Source organism: Lepidochelys kempii, chromosome 5, assembly GCF_965140265.1.
Source record: "Lepidochelys kempii isolate rLepKem1 chromosome 5, rLepKem1.hap2, whole genome shotgun sequence".
Classification (NCBI taxonomy): domain Eukaryota; kingdom Metazoa; phylum Chordata; order Testudines; family Cheloniidae; genus Lepidochelys; species Lepidochelys kempii.
Window position 1 is genome coordinate 111951934 of NC_133260.1, and position 19267 is coordinate 111971200.

Below are 19267 nucleotides of genomic sequence, written 5' to 3' on the forward strand. Positions count from 1 at the left end.
CTATTGGTTTCTTTTGTGAGGACAAGGGAAGGCATGATAGCCTTTCCCTTCTGTCTCTACACGCCTGTGCAGGGGAGGTAGAATCCCACATCTTGTGCATTCTGTAGTGCAGGAGTCATTAGTGGTTGTCACAGCTCAGACTGTCACAAAGATTTATTTGAAGGATGGTCTTGTGCCTAAAGGCCTGCACCGGTCAAAGCACTGGACTGTGACTCGGAAAGTATGAGGTCAACTCTTGGATCTGCCAGAGACTCTGGTGTATCATTTAATCTCTCTGTCTCTCAGTTCCCTATCTGTAAAAATGGGGGTAACACTTTCCTAGTTCACACGGCTGTTGTGAGACTAGATTTAGTAATGATTGTGGGGTGTTTCAGTTCTGCACTGATGAGAGCAATATATGTAAATAGATAGACCAAGTAGAAGCTGACCTAACTGTTCCAGGCCACAGTGGGACTTGCAGAGCTCAGAGGTGGGGGAGGGACATGAGATCTGAATGCCTGGAATAAAGGTGAATTGGAAGCCCCAAGAAGAAAGGCTTGGGCCTGAAGAGCCAGAAAGAACTGTAGCCTGTAAGAACTTAATAAATTAGATTAATAAATTTGGGACATGTTACTTCACATACTTTGGGCTGGCAAATGAATTACTAGGAGAATCAAGAGAACTGACTGCAGGGTGCCTGTCACAGAATACTTGAAATGAAACTGATTCAAAACAGGCTTGCGTGAACCCTGCCCACTTTCACTCAGCTCTAGGTCAAATCCTGTAACAGTTACGCTGTTGGTTTTAGTGGAGTTATTGTGGATTTACACCAGTGTAATTGAGTGCAGATTTTCTTTGTCTCAAAAATGGAATCGTGGTAAGATAGTGGATTCAAAGTGCTTTCCCATTTCCACACAGTGAAAAGTGTTGGTAAGATTGGCTTCATGCCTGTGATGCTCATTGACATCAGTGGGAGAAGAAATGAGTGCTAAGCCTTGACTCTGCAAAGGTTTCAGTCCTGGAATTTGGATTTAGGGACAATCCTGGGACTCTTTGTTCTCAGGTTAGTGGAAATCAGGAATGCCACAGAGATGTGGAGTTTGGCTTCTGGCTGTAAAAGAGCTGTGGATATTTACTACATAAGTACCTCCTTCCAGTTAGTTCCTGTGGGGTGTCTGTGAAGTGCTGTCTTCCACCTCTCTCCCAGCTAGGTGAAAGAAGAATGCTGCTATTGCAGTTTTAAGGAAGGGGAGTTTTAAAAATTGTGGTGTTGTTTCCTTGTGCTCCCTTATGGGTCTGTCTGCATCCACCTGTTGTTTCTTGTCTAATACTTAAATTGTTAGCTCTTTGGAGCTGCCCTTTTGTCCTGTTTTCGTACAGCGCCTGGCAGAGTAGGGTCCTGGCCCATGGCCGGGGTTCCTAGGTGCTACTGAAAGTCAAATAATAATAATGAGAGCTGTTTGAAAAGCATAATATATATTTTGTGAAGAAACAAACTTTTTGTGATTTTTTTTCCTCTAAAATGTTCATTTCATTTTGATGTGGGAGAAATTTAAATTGGGAGCAAAAAATAAAAATTATTTCCAGTGCAAAAAAGATGGAGGGAGTCAAAAGTGGTAGGATTTCAGCCAAAATGAGTTTTAAATTTAAGTAGAAAATCAAAAGTTTTTTTTATCAAAATGAAAAATTTCCACCCAAAAAAAAACATTGATGGAAAAATCGTGACTAGCTCAAAGTGGTTTTCCCCCAGAATCTGGGGACAGAGCTGGATCCAGACACACATGTTGCAGGAGAGTAAAAGCATTTTTATAAAACAAATCTGGGAAGAATTTTCTCATCAATGGTCCTTCATTGTCAGTTGTTTTCATCTCCCACCAGTTGCAGGGCACAGGATCCTGATCCTGTCCATTATGCAGATGTATTTATCTGGAATGTCACGTTAGCCTCATGCAAGGTTGAAAGGCATTGACACTGTTGGTCACGTCCATTTCTTTCACTAACCTTATTACTTGGGGGGGGGCATTCTTTGTCATGCTTGTTGACACTTATTTCAGTTAATATGAGGTAGGGTCTTTGACTTTCAGCTCAGTTATTTAATATAACATAGGCTTTTATCCAATAAAATGTACCTGCACATGTAGAGTTCCATGATTAATTGATCCTTTTATGCCTAAAATATAAATTGAGGGCATGATTCTCCTCCCATTTACATCATTTTTTGACTGTTAAAGTTCCATTTACTGCAGTGCAATTGTTCCTGAATTCTTCTTTGTAAGTGAGAAGAGTTGGATCCAGCAGGTGTAGGATGAGGGTGATCAGCTTGCAAACTGCATGGCTCAAGCTAATCTAGTCTTTCACAGGTGCATCAGCAGCAATAGGTTTTCAATAATCTGAGTGATGGCCCTAAGTGATGAAGTTCTTATCCATGTTTGGGTTTGGACTTAGATCCCCTAAACTTTTGGGTTCACACTGGGGTTCCAGTTATAGAGAGAAACTTAGAATATGGAAAAGATTTGCTTTTTCACCTGTTTAGCTGAGGCTGAAAATTTTTTCTGCTCAGCTTAAGGGGAGAAATTTATCTGTTTTATTTAATCATTTCCTGTATTTCTACTATATTGAAACTGTTTAATTCATCAAGTAAAAATTGCTACTCTTTGCATGGCAGTCTTTAGCACTGAGAAATTCGATATGGAACTTGATAACCTCTTAGTTATTAACATTATGATTTCTTCCAGTATTTTACTGGTTGCTTATAAATACATTTTTGTTACAACATAATAGTGCATTCATGGTCACGACTGTATACAGGTAGGAATTGTTCACTGTTCTCAGACATTTGCGAGAAACACAAACAAAACCATATGTTTCAAATATTTCACCAAATACCTTTTCCATTTACGTGCATGTGTTGCAGGCAGTTTGAGTCTGGTGCTGCTCCAGAATCCCATCACTTATCTTTTTATGTTTTATGGCAGTTTTTGGGTTTTTTTTTTGTTTTTTTAATATAAATGTGCTTTGACTTAAATTGGGGGTGGTGGGCTTCTCTGCCAGTACTAACCCCTAATCATTATCATCAAATCACAGGAGCTACAATGTTTCCAGCTTTTAAATTGACCATGCTGTAATCTGTAATCCTATTTATTTCAAATGCTAATATGCATTAATTCTACTGACTTGATGTCCAATCTTGCCAGTCCTCTACAGGGGGAGCTCCCATTAGCTTTGGTGGGAGTTCCATTTGCAGAAGCACTTCACTGATATTGTGGCATATGAAAGCTGTTAGATGACAAAAGGGGTTCCTTTAGAATGTTCTCTATTCAAAAATCCTTCTGCATCATTTCAAACTCTGCTTCATGCTGTCCAGGCATTCTTCATAATTGTTAACACTAGAGATGGGCCCAAACCATAAACCCCTCCCCTGGATTCTGGAAGCATTGGAAATCTGAATCTAGCTGCAGATGTGAATACTGCAAATGGCCGTCTTTAAGCTGGGCCAAACACCAGTCCTGCCTCCCCTATCCTAAGGGTTTTTCAAATCTAGATCCAAAATGCACAGTTTGAGCCTTTCTCTAGTTTAAAACCTCTTTTCTCTTCCTCTTTATTTATTGCAAGCTTAAAAGTGATATTTTTTGGAAGTTTCCGCTGATTTATTTGAGGGTTACTCGTGAGTCTTTAGCTTTGTTTTTTTTGTTTTTGTGTTAATAAAAAGAAGAGTGTCATTTTGGAAAAGCAAAAGAGCACACGAAGAATTACGTAGGTGTTGCAAACTCCTACAAGGGGGGAAAATGCACAGCCTTGCAGGTTAAAGAGCTGAGGAGGCTTAAATGTGTGTGTGGTTTTTTTGTTTTTTGTTTGTTTTAAATAAAGTCAGGTATAACTTTCAAAGCCCAAACTGGGTCCAAATTAACTTGAAAGCTTACCAAATGTGGGGGGAGGGGGAAGGGTGCGTGCTATTTTCTTTCAATGAGCTCCACATAGACACAAACAATAATGTCAAAATCACAAGAGTTGGCAGCACTGCACAGGCATCTGTATGAACAGTACTCACTGCAGGATTGGGGCCTTAAGTCCTTTTAGTATTATTATTTATATAATGCCATAAGTATGCCTGGCACCTTACAGAATAGAGTGAGAAATACCCTGCCCTAAAGAGCTACAATAAAGGGCGAGATCTTACAAACGCTTGTCCCTGGTGCAGTGCTTAATATCATGAGTAGTCCTATTCACTTAATTGGGAGTACGCATGAAAGTAAGTACTATGTGGTTAGAGTGCTTGGTAGACATGGGAGACCAGCGTTCAGTTCCCTGCCCCACCATGCTTGGGCAAATCACTTAGTCTCTTTCTGTACCTCAGTTCCTCATTTGTAAAATGGGGGAAATAAGTATTTCCCTACCTCACAGGGCTGTTCTGAGAATAAATACATTCAAAAGATGCTCAGATACTGTGGTATTGAGGGGCCATAAAAGTACCTAAGATAGGAAGCAAGTGTTTCCAGAATTATAAAATATGCAGCACTATATTAAGAATGGCAGGGGAAGGAGGCTGAAGACATTTAAGATGATATGGTAACTTCAAAGACTAATGCACTTGTTGTTAGGGTTACAAAACTAATTACTTTTAGTAACTCCACATATTTCAGTTGTCTAGAACCAGCACCATAAATGTGGGCAATACATAGCTTCTGACAAGCTGATGGCTGGAATTCCCACTATGTGATTAATTAGGTATGGGGGGTAGGAGGAAGGGAGTGATGAGGGAAAGTAGTCAGGTGATCAGGAGACAGAGCTCAATGTGGAGCATTAAAGAAATGTCATGATCATTCTGAAGGAGACCTTGATAGAGAGCTGATGTCGGGGCATTACATTGTGTTAGCTCACAGATTGGCCCTGAAATTGAGTTAAAAGCCTGTGTTCACCTTTTCAGTCTGACCAAAAGAAAGATGGTGGGCTATCAACAAGGGAGGAGAGGTGTTAAGGGTATGCAAGGGAGAATGGTGCCAGTGCAAGGAAGACCAAGTGGGGATAAACCAGTCATGCCTAAGTGTAATGATGGAAATCTGCTTGTCTATTGTACCTGAGATTTCCCTACTAAATAGAATGGAAAAGCAGTTTTGTATTTTCTAATGCAGAATTTCCCTGTTTTGATGTTGTGACTCGGATCTGAAGCACGCTTGATCAAGGTGTTTGGCTAAGCCACTAAGATACCACACCTTACCAGTGCAAAAACTGTGAATACAGTATAACATTATTGTGAAGGGTGCAATGCAAGTTATATGAACTATTTTAACATTCATTTATCTTTCTTGCTCCTTGTGTGTGTGAGGGGAGGTGTCTTGTTGTATCAAAGGTTCAAGAACTGTTACCACTGAACAAGGCTGTACAATAGGCAGTACAAACAGCCACTTCACACAGTCCACCTCCCTGATCTGCCACTAACTCCGTCCCTTAACTGTAATCCAGAGGAATTGTCCTATTTCTTGATATCAGGCTCATTGCTGGATATGCTAAGAACCTTTCAAAATGGCCAGAGCCAGCTGTGAAATAGCATTGCTGGTGGCTTTATGATACATGCAGGGGATTGCTCCAACCTCGCCAATTAGATCAATGTAGTCACGTCTCAAGAAAGAAGAGAGACCACTCCTTTTCTCAGATGTTCCCAACATTTTTGAGGATGAAGCAGACTGTAGTTCTTCAAGGTTGGGGTACAATGTGTCATATGATTTAAAGGTATACCATTAGCTTGATATCTAGTCAGTTAAATATAGGTGCATGTATTGCTGTGTTCTTTAGTCTGTACCTCGTGGGGTGGGAAAGATAAATATATTAATGATTATAAGGTGCTCAGTTGCTATTCTGATGGGGGCCATAAAAGTACCTAAACTAGACAGTCTCAGTCCAATCCCCAGGCTTCCTCATTGCAGGTTACTGGTACTAGATAAGTTCATGGAGGACAGGTCCATCCCTGGCTATTAGCCAGGATGTATAGAAATGGTGTCCTTAGCCTCTGTTTGCCAAAAGCTGGAAATGGGCAATAGGGGATGGATCACTTGATGATTGATTTTGTTCATTTCCTCTGGGGCACCTGGCATTGGCCCCTGTCGGAAAACAGGATACTGGGCTAGATGAACCTTTGGTCTGACCCAGTATGGCCGCTCTTATGTTCTTATGTAGTATTTGGCAGTCTTTTTGGCAGTTATTCTCAGCATAAAGGCCAAGAACCAAGTGGATCTGGAGACTGAACTATCCTTTCACCCCTGGAGGTGATCCTTACAGGTAAAAGCAAGGAAACCTGCACACTGCAGTGGAAAGACATTTCTTTCTGTATGGAGTGCTTGCACAAAGACTATGCATCACATAAGCCTCAAGGAAGTGTTTATGTTGGATTTAAGAGCCGTATCAGCCTTGCGCACAGGGGTGAACTTGCAGGAGATTGTGGTCCCCACAACTGTCAATCTGACATCTTTCACAGCCATTAAATTCTCTCTCTCTCTCACACACACACACACAAATCCTGTCTGAAGCTCCTTTATAAGTGTAAGCAGAGTCAGGATGAGCTCTACCCTGACATCTGGTGCCCAATTGTGGTGGGCTATGGAAAAGCACTTAAGGGACTGGTCTCATTTGCATAGGCACACCCACCCCGCCTAGATGGTCACTTTGGCTTCCTGTAGGAACCCCAGTTTCTCTGTTATTGGGGCAGGAAGAATAAACTGTTATTATCCTGATTATGTGAATCAAGGATAGTGGAATTGTACTTGGTCTTTTGTTATGATGGCGGGACTCACCATCAACTAAGCAGCACTCGCTAGGCTAGGGTTCCAAAACCTAGCGTATTGAGAGTGATACTAGGGACAGGTATTAATAGCTGGTGGTATGGGCCCTGGTGAGGGCCCTACATGCCAATTACATCGTCTCCTCTCTCCACGGTGGAATATCAGCACTAGTTTTGATTCCACTAGGAGTCTAGTTACAGGCTGCTGAGCTGAATTCACTTTGGGCCAATGGTGTACCAGTCCTGAGGCTCCCCTACTACAAGCTGAAATCACTGAGTGTTGTGTTAAGTATTGGGGGGTCCTGAAGATATATTGCGGAGCAGTTCATGGGATGGCTGGCGGAGCGGAGCAGTTTGCGGGATGGCTGGAGTGGCTCACAGGATGGCTGGCGGAGTAGAGCAATTCGTGGGGCGGCTGGTGGAGCGGAGTGGAGCCCCACGGAGAGGTTGGGCAGTCGGCTTTGGACCACATAAGGTGCCCCTTAACCTCCCCCATTTCCACCCATGTTAGGAGGTAAAACTCTGCAAATAAACTTTCGAACTCTGGGGCTGCACTGACCAGGAACAGAGACTTTTGGGACTTTGCGTGACTTTTGGGTTGCTGTGAACCAAAGAGAGAGGACATGGCCCAGTTTGCTTGGGGTGGCTTTTGGCTCATGGGTTGTGTTATGAATCCTGTTGGTGGTGTTTCCCCAACATAATGCCACATTGTTTCTCTCTGTTATTAAAAGGCTTTTGCTACACTCAGACTCTGCTTGTAAGAGGGGAAGTATTGCCTCTTAGAGGCGCCCAGCGGGGATGGTGTATATTTGTCCCAGGTCACTGGGTGGGGGCTCGAGCCGGTTTTGCATTGTGTTATTGGACTGGAACCCCTAGATACTGAACCCGGCCCTTGTTGCTGCCAACTCTGATGGGCAGAAGGGTTACGTAAGTATTGGCTCCCTCCCACTTTCCATGGTTATGTGAGCATCCAACATCCCAGAAACCAATCCAGACTATAAGGAGGCAATCTAAGAATAACTGCTAACTGAAAAATAAAATGAAATAAAAAATATTGGTTGCTGCAGATCTGATGGGGGGGGGGGAAAGGAGGCTCAGCTCCGGGAAGAGACAGGCGGCTTCTGAGTGAAAACTGTAACATACTCTCCCCAGGGAGAGCAACTCCACAGTTTAGTTCACTCTTTCCTGATATAAAGCATATTTGATGTTACTAACTTTCTCCTTCCTGGGCTAAAGTTTTTTAAATTAAGGATTGTTGAAATCTGTACAGCTTGGAATGATGCTTCAGACAGTCCTGACACCCTCCTTCATTACTGCTCTCCTTTCACATAATCTGCCATTGCTGTGTAGTGCTGCTAACCAGCACCACTGCTTACAGACATATGCAGACTGCTTTAATTTAAACACCTGAAAGGGGGGAAAAAAAGGAGTGTAGTTAATGGTCAACATGGACACCAGAAGTGGTCATTTTCAGGGCTTGTGAGTGGATGCCCTTCACTTGTGACTTGGAGCCCAATCCTGCTTCCACTAGTGTTAATGGGAGTTTTGTTTTTGAGTGATATGGATTCAGGATTGGACTGAAATGTCTATGAAACTTAATAAGAAAAGGAGGACTTGTGGCACCTTAGAGACTAACCAATTTATTAGAGCATGAGTGAGCTGTAGCTCACGAAAGCTCATGCTCTAATAAATTGGTTAGTCTCTAAGGTGCCACAAGTCCTCCTTTTCTTTTTGCGAATACAGACTAACACGGCTGTTACTCTGAAACCTATGAAACTTAATGTTTTTGCAATGCAAGATTCTCATGGGCCTTTACTTTGGAGTTGATTCATGTGAGTTTCCACTCCCTGAGGTTCACTTTGAGTTCTTGGTACAAATGCATTCAAACTCCAAGCCAAACTCTCAGAACTGTGACATTTCACCTGGCTTCATGTCAAAACCTTGGGTTTTACATGACTTTCTCTTGGAACCAAAAAAGGACCTAAGTTCCTGAACCTGGTCTGAGTTTTAAATGTGCCACAAAATCCAAAGTCATGTGAGTTTTGCACCATTTTCTGTTTCATTATGAAAGTCTTGGACAGCTCTGCTCTTGTTTTGAATATCAGTCTTGAACAAAAAAGAGCTCTTTTCAGACAAATCACATTTTTTAGGCATCTGAGGATAGCAGGCAACACCATTTGGCCGCTACCAATGTATTTCTTCTGCCATGATTTTGCGTGCAAAATTCCCATTGACTTCAATGGGAGTTCCATGCACAGAATAATGGTGGGACAATAAATTGTGCATGTGAAGGCTCCAGGTTTACTAGCGTTAGAGGATGTTATTTGCCTTTTGAGAGTCTTCTTTGAAAAATGCAACAATTTACCTTTTCCAAAGCTGAACCAGGCATTTCAAGGGTCAGTAAATCTGGGATGAGCATGTGTAGCATCAGTATCTGCTTTTCCACATTAACTGTTTGCTACCAAACAAGTGAATATATTATTGTGTTTTGGCTTCAGTCAGAAATATGAACTGGAATTTTAAAGGGCATGCCCATCTCTAATTGGTACATCCCCTACCATTCAGGTAGTCAGGAATTGAGCAGTTTGATTTTGAAAAATAAAAGCCGCATTTTGTGCACGTCTGGAAGCATCCTACTGAGATCACTTCATATATTCCACTGCAAGCCAGTGTATTAATGATGACAATGTTTCCTGGTAGTTGAGTGCCCAAAAATTAACTCACTAAAAAGAGGCTGCTTTTGAAAATACTATAATTATACACCAAAAATGTGTTAAAACATTATTAAGGTTCCAAAGTCAAGCACTCAAAAAATTAGGAAATTCCAAAATTGAGGGTTGCACAAACAACCTTAATTCGGATCCCTGCTGTGTATGCATTGTGATACTATCTTTAATTACATGATTGCTATCGTAATGTGGCACAAGATCGCTGAATTAAGGTTGTGCTAGCCATCTAGATTCTGGCATTTCCTTACTTTTGAGTACTTGATTTTGCAACCTTAATGTACTTTTGTCATAGTGTTTTTAAACTTGTGTATTTTCTTACTTCTTCCTAAAAAAAACAAACTGAAAAAAACCAGAAAGTCCATATATTGATACCCACATGGCTCATCAGCAGGACTAGAACCTTTCAATTTGGTTCATTCTCCCTCAAGGTTTACTGCATTTGCGCTTTCCCCATCCATGTCCCACCCCTGGGTCCTCATCCCAGTCCCATTCTCTTACCTTAAGCAGCCCCAAACCCTCATTCCTTGCCCAAATCCTAGTTTCACCCCTCTAGACTCCTCATTCAAGTACCAGTCTCCTGCTCCAGCTAATCTTCTCCACAAACCCTTCAGCTCCCAGTATCAGTCTCTTCACCCAGCCAGTTTCCCCCTGCATCCTGGCTCTGCATCAGATCTCTCTCTCCTTCCCAGCCCCTCACACACACATGCACACATCCCTCTAGTTCTCAGTCCCAGTCTTCTTACCATTGACTGTATTCTATCTCCACAGCTCCTCCTCCTATCTTAGCTTCCCCACCTTTCTTCACATTTCCCTTCCTGACTTCCAGTCCCTATCAATTTGCCAAGTCGCTTCCAGTCTCTTCCCCATCTCCTGCCAGCTTCCAGTCCCAGTATCCTCCCCCGGGGGCTCCTTATGCCAGTCCCGCTCCCCTCTGGTCCAGTTCTTGTCCTGCTCACAGGAGTGTCATTGAGAGCACTGGAGAGGCCCTCCTGCAGCATGGAGGAGAAAATTGCCTCATTTGAATGCAAAGAGGACAAGAGCTGGACCAGCTGTGGGGAGGCTGGGAGCCAATAGGTAAGTGGGAAGTCATGTGTGACCTATGATTTAAAAAAAAAAAAAAGCTTATAAGATGGCAGCAAGGACAGCAAGAGGCCCATCACAGACACAAAGGCCACCCATGTGGCAAACTTCAGGCCCTTGCTCCAAACCAGAAGGTGCTAGAGCTACTGAAAGAAAAGTTTCCCAGAAGTTTTTAACATGGGCAAAACAATTTATTTTCCCTTAGTCTTGTTCTCAGCAATGGCTGACTCATTCTGGCTGAAATTCTCCAGGAAGCTACAGCATGAGGCAGACACCCAGCAGGGGAAATTTCTGCCTAAACAGTTAAAGTTTGGCAAGTTTTCATAAGCCACTGAAAACAAGGTATTATGACGGGAAGTGGCAACCTTACTAATAGGTGGTGATACTATGCTCTAACAGGCACCTATAATAGGCATCACAGACGTCAGTGAGAAACTGGTCAATATAGCTCTAAACTGGTAGTTACCTAAATCCTCTGTTGAAGGAGCTAAGCAAGCACATCCCTCAGTCAGTATCTGGGGACCTTTTGAATGTGGATAATTGAAATTGCTTTTCTTTAGGTGATGAGGAGAATGTTTTTCTTAATTCTTTGTTTTACAGACCAGCATCTTTACCAGCTGACTTGGTTACCACAACATTGCAGCCACCATCCATGTAAAGCAGGAAATCCTGAAACCAGTTAAAAATAGATATGTGAATGACAAGAGGTGAGGGGGAGATATGCTCCTTTGCCACAAAGTGGCAAAAAGATCTGCACAGTCCATGTTCCCTTAAGGAATACAGGAGGACCTTATTTAAGTAGAATTTATTTTTCTCTGGCAAATTTCTGTCTCTTATGATTTGTGCCCTTTATGGCATGTGTTACATATTGACACAGATTGTTTCTCTCCTGAATGGAACAATGCACAGTTAGAAGGAACGCTTTTGTACTCGCAACAACCACAACAGCTTGTGGCAAGTAAAGGACTAGATCTCTTTGAGTAGGGTTAACTAAAGGCAGAGCACTCCCTTCAGCTTTGCCATTCTCTCTCTCTCTCTCTCTCTCTCTCTCATTCCCTCCTCTCTTTCTTTCTCTCTTATACTTTCCCTGGACCCCTTGGCTTTGTTATTCTGCATGTCTGATTAGCAAGAGCCTGATTGGCTGGCTGCCTGCTCAGAGAGAGATTCCATTCAGCTCACCCCCCACCCACCCACCCCTTAGTCAGGAAATGTGAGCAGAGCTGATGGAAGCTGATAGGCAGGGCTGAAGTGTTAGCACCAGTACTGGATGTGACAGCAGGCAGAGGAGCACTTAGCAGCTTATTCAGTGTCCGATTCAGATTGCGGCAAGGATCCAAGCATGGAATGCTGCCGTTGGGCAACTGCTGGCACCTTGCTTCTGGCGTCTCTGCTCCTGGTAAATTTCATTTCTTTTATATAAATACTTAACCATTGCAGTCGAGAGATCCATTTTTCTAAATCTTTAAGACCCAGGTAAAAAGAAATGATTCTGCAGGTATCAACCCCTCTAACCCAACTAGGGGTTCTAGGGGTATGTCTACACTGCAATTAAACACCCGGGGCTGGACCGTGTCAGCTGACTTGTACTCATAGGGCTTGGGCTGCGGGGCTATAAAACTGTAGATGTCCAGGCTCCGGGACACTATGAGGGGTCTTGTAGTATAGGTTGCTCCAGGTAGAACCAAAAGGTTAAAGTTGGCATAGATTCTATAAACGTGGGGAGAGATGGACTGTGAATGATGGATTGAGTGCTTGGAATTTGGACAACAGCCTTTTTTCCCTGTTGAAATCAAACCGTAAAATGTTGTAGTGTTCCTGGAATTTTATGTACTTGGGGGTTGGGTTTTTCTTCTCTTTTTAAAAACTATTTTTTTCCTCTGCAAATGCAGAGAAACCAGGTACAGCATGTACTGGGACTTCTGCAGCCAGCTCGGATTATCTCTGATAATTACTGTAAGTTATTAGAGAGACAAGTTAACTCTTAAGTTTTGGAAGCAAAATATTGTTCTGTGATCTCAGGTGTACATTAGAGAAGCAAAATTGGTGGTTATTGTTTGGTGGATGTTTGTTTATTTTATTGTGTCTCCCAAGGAGACTGATAAGATGCTCTGCAGCTGAACACCATTGCTGCGTTGTTTGATTGAAAGTAAATGTTCCATTGTGACTCATACTTAATTTTATGGGTATGAGCTGCGCATTTACTCTCCAGAAAGTCTGCAGTGAAAACATTAATAGTAATGCACACGTTTTTAACAGGAGTGTGTCCTCGGCATGCACATTAGGTAAACCTCATCTGAAGATTAGATTAAATTTGTAAATAGTGATCGAAAGCAAAAACTCTTGTTTTTTTACAAAACATTAATTTACAACTTTGACTCTAATGCAAAGTGCATATTTTATATACTTAATAACTGAAGAATCATTATTTTATTCCAAATTCATTATCTATTTCCATTAAGATCAAACTGAGTTTGTCTTCATATACATGTGAATGAAACAAAATGTGCTAATTATTGTATGCTAATGTTTATGTTGAGAGCCACGAGAGTATTAAAATCAATATATCCCTATTCAGAATGCATGTTATGGATCTTTGTCAGGTCTCAATAACAGCTAGTCGCAGATCATTAAATATGAGTTTCCAACATAATTGTAAATGTGAATATATTCCACACACAAAAAAATGGTTAAAAAGGCTCTTTCAAATATAAAATGAAATGTAAGCCACACAAATTACTGTAGAGAGGCATGAGAGGGTTGAACATGCTCTCCCTAACAAATGAAAAGTTTATTAGCCTAGCAACTGTTATGCATTATGAGCCAGATCCTGCAGTCCTAACTCAGGGAAAATCAGGAGGAGTTTTTCCTAAGTTAGGACTGAGTAAGGGCTGGAGGATTTGACTCCAGGTTAATAACCCTAGCCTCACCACTTGTACTTACTTCACTCCACTGCTTGTGAATTGTACACTCAGTCCCTAATTCATGAAAATAAATAGTGCATTCTGCTGCCAACCATTATGCATTATATTTAATACTATACCAGTTTGTGTGATTTTTTTTGCCCCTCCCCCTTCAGAGATTTTTAAAATAAAACTCTTTTTGTGCCTTAAGAATAGTGACATGAAACAAGCAAAACTTTCTTTTTCAGAGTCCAGGCATTTTTTTTCTCAGTACTCACTTAGGCAAATCCCTTATTTGGTTTCAGTGAAAGTTTTGACTGAGTAAGGACTACAGGATTTTGACTTGGATGTTAATATGGTGAAGTGTTGGGATATATTTATATATGTGTCACTGCCAGAATATACCAGACAGTATATTCATAAAAGGACTGATGCAAAGCCCATTGAAATTAATGGAAAGACTCCCCTTGACTTCTGCAGTAAAGTCAGAGTTTGGACCTGTACTTAAAAAGTAAGTTCAGTCTTGCAAAAAGTTAGCACTCTGAGAGGTCCTTACTACAGCAAGTAGCCCCATTTACTATAATGAGACTGCTCCTGGGAGTAAGCAGTTTACGCCCAGTAGACAGCCTTCACAGGATCTGTCTCTTAAGTCACTTAGCCCACGTGTTGCTGTGTGAGATGTGTGTGCAGTAAACCCTCCTGAAAGAAAAGCATGCTCAAGGCTAACGAGTGGCTTGGTCTGCCTGGGTGCACCAGCATGGAAGGTTGGCACAGTCCAGATACAACCCCACCCCTTGCATTGCTGGTGCTAAAAGACTGGAGGACTCTAGAGCTAGCTGCTGTGCTAGTCTCCCAGCCTCCTCACACCAATGAGCAGAGCTGAGCCAGTATAGGGCAGACCATTAGACCAGTTTGCACCCTCTAAAAAAGATCATAGAAGGGACCTCAGGAGGTCATCTAGTCCAACCCCTTGCTCAAAGCAGGACCAATCCCCCATTTTTGCCCCAAATCCCTAAATGGCCCCCCAAGGATTGAATTCACAATCCTGGGTTTAGCAGGCCAATGCTCAAACCACTGAGCCATCTGTCCCCCCAAGATGTAACAATTGGTGTTGATGTGTGCAGTCCTTTAGGGCTCCTTAGGATTAAGTCAGAGCAAACTCCTTTTGACTTCAATGGGGTGTTTTCCCTGAGGAAGGACCGCAGGGTCAGGTTTTTAACTTGTTAATTGCCCTGGAACATAGTGCTCAGAGGCTGAGTCTGGAAGAGTTAAAGCAGACTTGATACTTACTTCAAATATATATATTTTCCTCTCTCCAGACTAAGATGAGATATTTGGGGAATTTTGCTCATTGTCCTACAGACTTTTGCATGCTGAGGAAGTTGTAACACACCTCTTTTGAGGGAAACAAAAATGAGCAGGCATCCTGTTCCAAAGATTTCCCTTTCTATTCATTTAAAAATAAAAACCCATCACAAGCAAACCACAATGTCTAAGACCAGCCATTGACATGTGTGTTCATCCAAACCTGAAGTCAAGCCACTTCTTGTCAGAAAGGCATTTAATCACATTTGCATTTGCTCTTTGCTTCTTTTTAGTGGTTTTTAGCTCTCTGGCCTGCTATTGTGGTAGTTGTGCAGGAATAACACTAGGAATTATAATAAAGTACATGTGTCTGTAGAATTTCTTATTTTTTTTCCTCTGCACTAATTTATAAATGGAAACTAGTCAAGCAAAATAGTCCATTCCTTTCAGGTTCTCTGGCACTCTACTCTCTATTATCTAACTTGATCTGTCTTGGATGACCATAAGCACAATTAGTCTGTGGAATGAATGTTAAATTCCTTGTTTACAGCTGAATGTAGAAAGGCTGACTCTCTCGTTTCTCTTCACATGCAGATATGTCTCTCTATCACTTGTATGTATGCCCATCTGTTTCTACATTTATAGCTGTATAAGGATGGATTTTGCAGCCTCCAAACCTGCACGTGTACACTTTCTATGCATGCTCATTTGTGTGTACAAACTGGCATTTGAACGTTCCAACTGGGTAGTCACATGCTGAACTACACAGTTTGTACGTACAAGGGCAGTCTTTATTCATGCAAATGGGGTGCATTCAAAACTTTGCACAGTTTGGGCATTTGAAAACCTGGCCAATAAACTCTCAATATGAATGTTTCACATCTATACACACAACATACAATTTTCTTGATATGAATGGCCAAGTCAACTAAAGTGAGTGTAATATGTCAGTTTCTTGATAGGAATGGCCAAGTCAACTAGTAAGTGTGTGTAATATGTCGGTTTCTTGATATCTTGTTCTAGAGTTTCATGTCTAGACTTGCTTTGCTGAACTTTTCTAGATTGCTTTTCCAAGTGTATCATTTACTGTCCCTCCATTAACTGAGGGCAAGGATTTGTGAGAACTGCTGTAATCAGATGAACTGAGTTAGTGGTGGGATTTTGTTCTTTGGGTCCAAATCCCTACACAGACAAAATGCCCATTGAAATTAATGGAATTTGGACCTGAATAAAGACTATTAGGCTAGCTCAGTGGTGTCACTAGTCTCCTGAGGATTAGGGGCTGGGTTTTTCGGGTGGTTTTATGTCTTTAGCATAATTCTTAGGCCTGGCAAGAGAAAATAAAAAAGGCCAGGCAATAAAACACCCTAGAGAATCTGGAGCCTAGAACATATTCAGCCATAATAATGTTGGTCCGGATGCTGTTTAACTGAATGAACTAGTCAATCAATAATTAACTTAATGGACTAATCAGTTAGTGCAGTGCTTGAACAGTCCACTCACCAGGAGGAAATAAGAAACTTTTTGAGGAGACTTCTACATAATATATGCTTTCATTTAAAAAGTCTCCAGCCTTTAGGGTTATGAAGATAACCATCCAAATGTGAACCAAGAATATCTGGTGCAGTGCTGTCTGTCTGAGACTGCAGACAGCTGCATTGCCTCTGCTGCTGCTCATAGCTGCTTTCTCAAACTGCTGTACAGTCTGTTGGCAGCAGTGAAGCTGATTTTTTTAAAAAAAGAAAAATCAGATCAATTTCACTCTGCTATGGCATTGAGCATTAGCAGAGGCCGGCACAGAAACAGAGGTTGAGAGAGGGATGGAGTATCAAGGTCATCCCCATAGCAACAACCAGCAAGCTGATCCCGGGGTAGAGTAGTGAAGACAGTTCCCACCAATTGCTGCAACCTGGATGCTCTGGGGCCAGATGGGGAACAGAGCAGCAGAAAGAGAATGTTCCATCTTTCTTTCGGTAGCTAGTCAGAGTTGTGGAGGCAGCCTTCAAATGTATCCAAATGCTAGTAGACAAGTTGGAGTCATCAAAATAGGACTGAGGGACAGCACCCAGCTAGGAATCACAACACCTTCCCCTTTTCTAGCAGTTGTAGAGGAGAGCAGTTGGCTTCTCACATGGACATCGCCTTGGTCAGTGGGAATCCTCTTTCATATCAGTTGCTGGCTACTAGGTTTAGTCCTTTAGGTTTTAGGTGTCTGGTAACATTTCCAAACTCTGTGTGTGTGGGTGCAAAGATGGGCATGGGGATGCGTAGGAGGAGAGTGTGATATGGGTTAAGGTAGAAATAAAGGAATACAATATAGAGAAGATATAGAAAATATGGGGGAGGAGGTAGAAAATATAATTTAGGGAAAGTGAGAGTGAGCGGAAAAAAGAATACCGTGCAAGGAGAGAGAAGGAAAAGAAGAAATAGGCAGAGAAGATAAAGCATTAAAAGATGCACTGTAATGTATTGGAGGTTCCAGCCCATCTCTGCTTAGTGATGGAGAAAGCTTTGCAAGGGGTAGTTAGTGATGGGCAAGATTTTATTTGGGTGGTTGGTGATGGCCGATTCTTGTCCGAACCTGAATCTTTTGAGATATCATGCCCTCTCGTGGTTTGCTGCCTTCTGACAGGAGTGCCAAGATTTCACTGTATATTAGAGCTTGGGAGATTTGCCATTGAGGTGCTGGGGGCCCAGCAGAGAAACTGCTGCACCTGCTGAGACCTGTATCTTTATCCTTGAAGATAGAGATGTCTTTGGTGGACAGCAGAGAGAGAGAGGATTCTGGAACAAATCAAGATCTCAAAACAAAATATTTTAATCCGGGATTGGGCTAAAGTTTGGCTAATCCGTCCATCCCTAGGAGATGCAACCACACATGAAGGAGTTGGGGGGAGGGGTAGAAGCCTCCTTGTGGAGCAGTGTTAATCATAGTGGAAACTTCTATTGTGCTGTCTCTCTGCCTGGGTGGGAATTTCACCTTTATGATCAAGACATGATGTTGCAAATATATATTTGATATTAACATTGGGGTATTACCTGTCCCCATACACACACCCCAGCATCAAGAAGGTTGGCTTTTTTTGCTGAGCTGTGTAGGAACTTGGAAGATGTAATGCACATAAGTTCTTACTCCTTGACTGTAACCTTGCGGTTTTGGGTTTGGGAAACCCCAAAAGTTCAAACCAAGCCTCAGCTAAAGGCGCCTAGCATTGCCTAGTTTCTGCTGAAACCCATGAAAAATCTACTGAGTGTCACGTAGTTTCCACCCAAACATATACCCTATTCCAGGTTTTCTCCAAACTTACACAGCAGGCCTGAGGTTTTCCATTTGTAACAAAACCTGAGGCTATGTGTTGCTTTGGACCACACTATGGAAATCTAACATAGCTTCTGTATCTAGTTACCTGTGGAGAAGTAGTTCCATATTCATTCTGTAGGAACACATCCAGAAGAGGATTCTTGTGGGGATTATGTTGTGCTGGAAAGATTTAATGCCATTTAATGGTGCTGCAATGCCATTCTCAAATGCTTCACCTTCCTATCAAGAATGACAGAGAAAACTCTGTATATAGGTGTCATTGCAGTGTCTCCCTTGACTGGACTTGGTTAGTTGGTGTTTAAACATCTGCCCATCTCTGTTCAAGCTGCAAATATTATACTTAAAGTAGTAATGCCCAAACTAAGTTCAAATGGACATTTGTAAATGTGGTGCTAGCTGAAAACTGATAGTCAGCTGGTGTAAATCAGTTTGCATCTCTTCACTTCAGTGGAGCTATGCTGATAAATACCAATTTAGGATCTGGGCCTAAGTATCTTCCTAAAATACCTATTTCAAGTGAGCATTTATATGTGTAGCATGTGCATGTAATAGAGAGAATCCACTTTTAAAAAGTGATCATTCACAATTACCATGATTTGTATTCTGTGTAGTATTTGATTGTGAATCGTCTTATTGTGGAGACATTTTATTTCACAGAACAATTTGTATGGAAATTGGGGGTTCATTATAACCTGAACTTCATAGGCCTCCCTGCAATCCATTGAAACAATCTGGAACTTTCCTTCTATTTCACTGTCCAATGGAGTTTCACCATATCAGACTTCACTGTACCCAGATTGTGCTGCATTTCTCAGAAATGGATAAACACTTTTATTTCCTTTTAAACACACTGGTTAGAATTTCCTTTCACATGTGAGCAGCCTCTCTCGCCTGCCAGATATAGACGTTGTCCCAATTTCTTGTAAAAATAACTAAAATAGTTGTGGTGAAATCGGAAGGCATTATGGACGGGTGACCGGGGAAAAAGGAGAGAAAGCAGTGTATGTAGCATGTGAGATTTATTCTTCTTATGAGGCAAGCATCTGCAGAACTCTCTCTAATAGTTTCACCACCTGTGAATTATTTGGATACATCTCATAAGCGGGTTCCTTTTTCTATTTGCGTAGAGAAATAAGTGGTATATACACTGATTCTACAGTACATTAATTTTCACACAGTT

At 41.8% G+C, this 19267-nt stretch overlaps 1 protein-coding gene across 2 annotated transcripts in view; it reads left to right on the forward strand.

The window, feature by feature from the left end:
* The first annotated feature begins 11836 nt into the window (after window positions 1–11836).
* ADAMTSL1 (ADAMTS like 1) overlaps window positions 11837–19267 on the forward strand; it is a 268453-nt gene continuing 261022 nt past the window's right edge. For both annotated transcript variants that reach the window (XM_073345470.1, XM_073345471.1), the window contains exon 1: window positions 11837–11956. In XM_073345470.1, coding sequence (XP_073201571.1) covers window positions 11900–11956 — 57 coding nt within the window. In that variant the 5' untranslated portion in view covers window positions 11837–11899. The remainder of the gene's footprint in view (window positions 11957–19267) is intronic.